Source organism: Furipterus horrens, unplaced genomic scaffold (genome assembly GCF_987537825.1).
Source record: "Furipterus horrens unplaced genomic scaffold, mFurHor1.1.pri manual_scaffold_7, whole genome shotgun sequence".
Lineage (NCBI taxonomy): Eukaryota > Metazoa > Chordata > Mammalia > Chiroptera > Furipteridae > Furipterus > Furipterus horrens.
In genome coordinates, this window is record NW_028327177.1 from 96965126 (window position 1) to 96971074 (window position 5949).

The window sequence follows — 5949 nt, forward strand, 5'->3', positions numbered from 1 at the left end:
CATGAAGGCCACACAGGAAGCTCCGCCAACTCAAATCCAAGAGGAGACACAAAACCCCCGTCTACAGGATAACAGCCGCACACCACCTCCAGCCACCTACCCATCAGCCTCCCTTTACCAGTAGTCACCAGCCTGACGAAGCAAAAACGCCAGTCGGAGGCGTGTCTCCCCGCAGCCAATGAGCTCTGCCCACTTCCCTGTTGCAGCACCAAGTTGTCTGTGACGTTTAAGGGCGGGGCCTGCATGTAGATAGTACGCCAGTACGCCTGTCGAAAGGGATCGGCCGCTTAGTCCCTTCGGAGGTGCGGGGTAAGGAGCAGGATGGTTTACATCTCGAATGGTGAGTTGGAAGCAGGGCTACGGGGGAACTGCTGACCTGGGAGGCCGTATCTCGTGTTTTTTCCATCCACGCCCGCTCGCGCGGCCTGACGCCCCTCCCAGTTTTTCTGGACTTTGCGCTGCGCAGCCAGGTGGAGCGGGAGGCCAAGTCGTCCGGGCCTGCGGCGCGTCAGTGGATCGTCCATAAGCGTGTGGGTGGTCAAGGGCCGAGGTCCTCCTGGTCCGCTGGGCCGGACTCTGGCGTCCTTGTCTCTTGTCTAATTGTGGCTCTCGCGAAAGTGGACCTTTCTCTCGGGCGTCTGTGTCCTTAACTACTAAGAACATTAGCACCATCTGCGTACAGCCGCTTATGCTTCACTCACTGTTACAGCGTTATTCGCGTATCAACTTATCCAGTCTTTATGTAACAGCCCTGTTAAGGTAATATTTTATTTTTCCTACTTTACGGATGGAGACTGAGGCGCAGATAGATGAAATATGTTGTCCAGGATGACAAAGGTAGTTAATGGCTCAGTCTGGATTCGCATTGAGGTTGGCTGACGTCAGCCTTCTTGCTGTTATCGAGTGTATTTTGCCTTTCTATAACTTTGATCTAAGAGAATTAGCTACTCAGGAGAGGGTACCTAGTCTTACATGGAGTTTTTGCCCTGATTTAAAGGGGCACAGGAAGAAGCACTACTCCCTCTAGAGCAAGTTAATTTTTCCTGGAATAGAGAAGCTGAGAAAATTTAATTCAGCGACTCCACAAAGAAAATCACTGGAAAGAAAAGACAGTATAACTGGGTCAGAACAATTGCCAGCACTGCCTGGCCACCTGTTTGGTTCAGGTGAAGTAAATAGATGCCTTGGTGCAGTCTTAACAAGCAGTTCATGGCTGACTGGAACTAGGTGCCAGTTCTGTTTGAATCATCTGTTTATCTTTAGAGGTAATCAAGATAATCAATGGGAAGTCTTTGGCACAGTGCACTTTACATTTATTTGCTCTTTAAAATCTCACTCTTCTGTCTCCCACTTAAAACTCTTTGAAACAGGAAGGTTGATAAACACAAAAGTAAAAGTTTTATCTTCATTTTGGCACTTGCAAGCTTTGTGTTTTATCCTTTGTTATTAAGGCTAGCAGCTTCTATTTATGCATTAGTGAATGATTATTTGTAGCATTTTACTGTGCATGCATAATCCTATTTGATCCACAGAAATAACATAAAGGCTTTAATTTCGCTTTTATAGTTGAGGAATGCCCATTGCATTAAAGCAACTTATTTCCTCTAAGGATGTTTAGGAGGGAAAGTACAAAAAGCAGGATAGAATGAATGATGCAAGTGCATGCAGTAGGTTCTTTTGAGTCATACAGGAAAAAATGATGGGTTCCAAATAGGTCTGTTTTCTTAGCAGGACTGTATTTATCAGCACTTCATAGCTTACAAAACATTTTTCTTAACTGTCAAGGAACTTTTTTTTCCCAAACAATCTTACGTGATTAGTGAAGGAAAATGTCACGTCAGACAAGGAAGCAGAGCTAGTAAGAGGAAGAACATACCACCCATGCTCTTCTGTCTTTACGTGTAGCCCGTTTTTTCGCAGTAGCTCTGTGTTACCTGAAAGTAAACTGGTCAAAGAAAAGGGAAAAGTAAGGAGCATGGAGAAGTCCTTGGGGAAAGGGAGACAAGAAGTAGTTGCCAGGCGACTCTTCTTCAAAAAAATTCTGACCTCTTGATTTGCAAGGCTGAAACACTATAGAGTACTAACTTTTAAGGTTTTAGCTTTTATTATTTAAGTGGTTTGAAAGAGACCCTTTTTTGCTTAAGATAAAGCTGAAATCTATAGTTAAAAGAGCTTTTTACAGAAAAGTAGTGGTAATTTTAACAAGCCAAATTCTCTTCAGTACTTAGAGCACACAGATTCTTTGATTTTTAAAAATTTTGTCATAATAACTAATTCTTAAAACCTGTAAGAGTACATATAAACAGTATTTGTACAAACAAGAGGCTTTTCAAGTGGAAAGAAATACTTTGAACACATTTAGAAAAATGGAAGTGGTATGAACATTCTTTTATATTCACCCATTTGTTTCCTCAAAAATACTTGAATAAACATATTTGTACACCTATGTTCATAGCATCATTTTCATAGTAGCAACCCAGGTGTCCATCAACTGATGAATGGACTGATAAAATGTAGTGTGTGTGTGTATGTATACACACACATACATACGTAAGGGAATATTAATCAGCCTTGAAAAAAGGAGGAAATATTGACACATGCTGCAACATGGGTGAACCTTAAAGACACTATCTAAGTGAAATAGCTGTTCCTCAAAGTACAAATACTATGTGTCCTCATATGAGGTTCTTAGAGCAGTCAAATTCTTGGAGACAGAATAGAATGGTGGTTTGCAGGGGCTCGGGGAAAGGGGAAAATAGGGAGTTGGTGTTTAATAGGGATAGAGTTCCAGTTGGGAATGATGAAAAAGCTCTGGAGTTGGATGGTGGTGATGGTTGTACAACACTGAATGTACTGAGTGCCATAGATTTGTACACCTCAACATGATCAAAATGGTAGACTTTTTTGTATATATTATACCACAGTAAAACGAGAGAGAAAATACTTGAATGAAGTATTATCCACCAAAATTACTAACTGTAGGAAAGCATCTGGCATATTAAAGATCACAGAGCTTTACTTCCCTGTGCACATAACAGATCTCTCCTTTTCGTTGACTATTTGGAACAATGGACAAGTTGAAAACTGAGTCTGGGATTGTTACCTGATTAGATGTAATGCATATTGTGTCAGGGATTTGTAGCACTAACTAACGCTCCTTTTATTCTTGTCTGTAGGACAAGTGTTGGACAGCCGGAATCAGTCCCCATGGAGATTATCTTTGATAACAGATTTTTTCTGGGGAATAGCTGAGTTCGTGGTTTTGTTGTAAGTATAGTAGTGCTCTCAATAGCCCTGACCCTTTCATTGCCAGGGTACTTTAGGTACATTATGTTGCATATCCTAAACAAGCTTAGCTTACCTGAGCAGTTTTTAATTTTAATGTTTTTTAGTTAATAGCTTTACTAAGGAAAATAAAGACTTCTGTGGTGATGAAGCTGCTACCAGACATCTTATGTTTATGAATATGATAGTTAAGTTGGTAAGCTCAACCATACCTTAGTCTTGGTGGTAATCCTATCAACCTGCAGCTATGGAGCCAGGCCTGCCCATTCTAATGCCAAATGACAGGGCCTCACTCTCTGTATTATTATTCCCAGCTTTAGGTGTGTATGTGCAAATTTTATTCAGTATTGTACAGCAAGTGAACAAGTGGAATTAGATCTTGATTTTTTTTTTAAGTATTTTGTTTTTTATTTTTAATGAAGGGCTAGAATCAATACAGAGAAGACAAAAATTTACACTTCACCATCATTATAGGTAGTTTTTAGTTAAATGCACTTTTTGTTTTTTCACCTATTTGTTTATGAAAATTGTTCATCGACTACTAACAAGTCTTATACTAAGTTTGAATATATATTTGAGTGTCTCATGGAAGAGAACTATAGGAATACAGAAATGTAGGAGATAATCCTTTATTGACTTTACTATCAGTAAATATCTTTATATTATAAGGAGCAATGGTTGGGCATGATTCTGGGAGGTGGATGTCAGAGGAAGTTATTCCAGGTGGAAGAAACACAGGAAAGGGCGCAGAGGCGTTTGAATAGCAGTCTATGATCTTTATACTTAATTTGATTATTGCTGTGGTTTAGAAAGGTTAATCTGATGGCTACATGTAGGATAAATTAGAAAAGGTAAAAGGGGAGAGACAGCTCCATAGGAAAATATAATAGGGGACAAGAGAGGCTCGAGGTTAAGTTACCCAGTGCAGCACTTCTTTACAGTTTTACAAATTTTACCTACTCTGTATTGTTCATTAAAATGTTTTAACTTAGTTAAATTCTTCTTCACAAATAAAATTTCCTTTAAATAGATTCCCAGAAGGTCTGTGCCACCCTCAGCCCCTCCCTCTCCAAGGTAATGTTAGGTAGGCTTTTGGGACCTGACTGCTGATGTAGAGTAAAGGAAGAAAGGTGGATGACTGTCTAGGAAAGTTATCAGCAAATAAGGAAGATGAGGAAGGGCGGCTTTGGCACAGAGTGTAGCACGCTGTTTAGACACCTGCTTGCATTAGATGGTGTTGTCCAGATGGCTGTGGGAAATGTGGGTTTAGAGCTAAATCAGTTCAGTTGTTCTCTCACAGAGATGATAGTTGAAACCAGGAAATGTATTTTATAATACTGACAGTAGTTCTTCTGTTGTTTTCTGCCCTTTGTTTCAGTTTCAAAACTCTGCTTCAGCAAGATGTGAAAAAGAAAAGAGGCTATGGAAACTCATCTGATTCCAGATATGATGATGGAAGAGGGTATAGCTTTTTAAATTGATGTGTATACCCCTCTTATATTTTAATTAAATTAAATAGATAGGCTCATGGAAATTAAAGGTTTAAATTCTGTTCCCGAAATTAATGCATTACTGTAAGTTGCCTCTGACTTGATAACTAGAATCAGCCTGGCAAAGCTAAAATATACATCATATATTCTATGGGAAATATCTAATTTAGAGGATGAAAACTGAGGGGCAACATTGAAATCTAGGGATTTCACTTTAGAATGTAGATTTCTACTTGCTAATGGAAAACTCAAAAGATCAAGCAGCAATAGATTAGACTTGTGTTTCCATATGGTAAAAATAAGCTAGAATTGGGTTTAGTTGGGCATTTACGGGAGGGTGGTGTTCAGTTCATCACAGTCCTGCCTGGTTTACTTTCCTCATGTAATTTATGTGTCTGGTCCCTATAAAGGTTTGAATTTTTTACCTAAATGGTATTTTAAATAAAGAGGAGGGTCTTTTTGAGTGTTTAAAAGGAACCAATTGCAGATGTCAACTAAACAGTAGAAATCAACTTTTTCTTTTAACAGACCACCAGGAAACCCCCCCAGAAGAATGGGTCGAATTAATCATCTGAGTGGTCCCAGTCCTCCTCCAATGGTTGGTGGATGAGGAAGGTAACTTAAAATTTGAAATTCTGCAGGGATTTTATTTTGTGAATGACTTCTTAGGAAGGTCTTTAGGAAAACAGAAGTTGTCGAGCATTTTGTAATTACTCAGACATTATTTGGAAAAATATTTCTATCCTAATCCCTGAGAAATCCATTGGCTTTATTATCAAAATGTCTTTTGAAACAGGTTTATAACTTGTAATGATAGTTGGATTATTTTTCATACACATCTAAATTAATAACTAGCAACTAATTATTATAACATTTTCTTTTAGGTAAATGTCTGCTCTAAGAAGCAGACAACTGGACATACACATTCATATCAGAAGAAAACCATCGAGCAGTGGAGGGCTGGCCATGCTGGACAGTAGAGGAATGTGTATGTCTAAACAGGAATTGCTCTGTGTCCTCACAGACGAATGAGGTTGTGCTGGGAATTCCCTTGCAGGGGTCTGGCATGACTGACATGCAGTTCTATAAATGCACATGTTTGTCTCATTAACTTTTTGTATAGTTTATGAAAGTATTAATATAGTTTTAATAAGTACATTTTTAGGTTACAAAA

General features: G+C 39.1%; 1 protein-coding gene across 2 annotated transcripts; it reads left to right on the plus strand.

The window, feature by feature from the left end:
• The first annotated feature begins 236 nt into the window (after positions 1-236).
• Positions 237-5949, plus strand: SELENOK (selenoprotein K). Of its 2 annotated transcripts, XM_090282952.1 has the most exons (5): positions 238-340; positions 3177-3267; positions 4664-4747; positions 5304-5390; positions 5660-5949. In XM_090282952.1, exons 1-5 carry the CDS (start codon positions 322-324, stop codon positions 5661-5663), a joined length of 285 nt encoding a protein of 94 aa, XP_090139078.1. In that variant the 5' UTR covers positions 238-321; the 3' UTR covers positions 5664-5949. The 2 variants fall into 2 exon arrangements, with proteins under 2 accessions (XP_090139079.1, XP_090139078.1); XM_090282953.1 differs by lacking the exon at positions 5660-5949 and having other exon boundaries at positions 237-340; positions 5304-5394.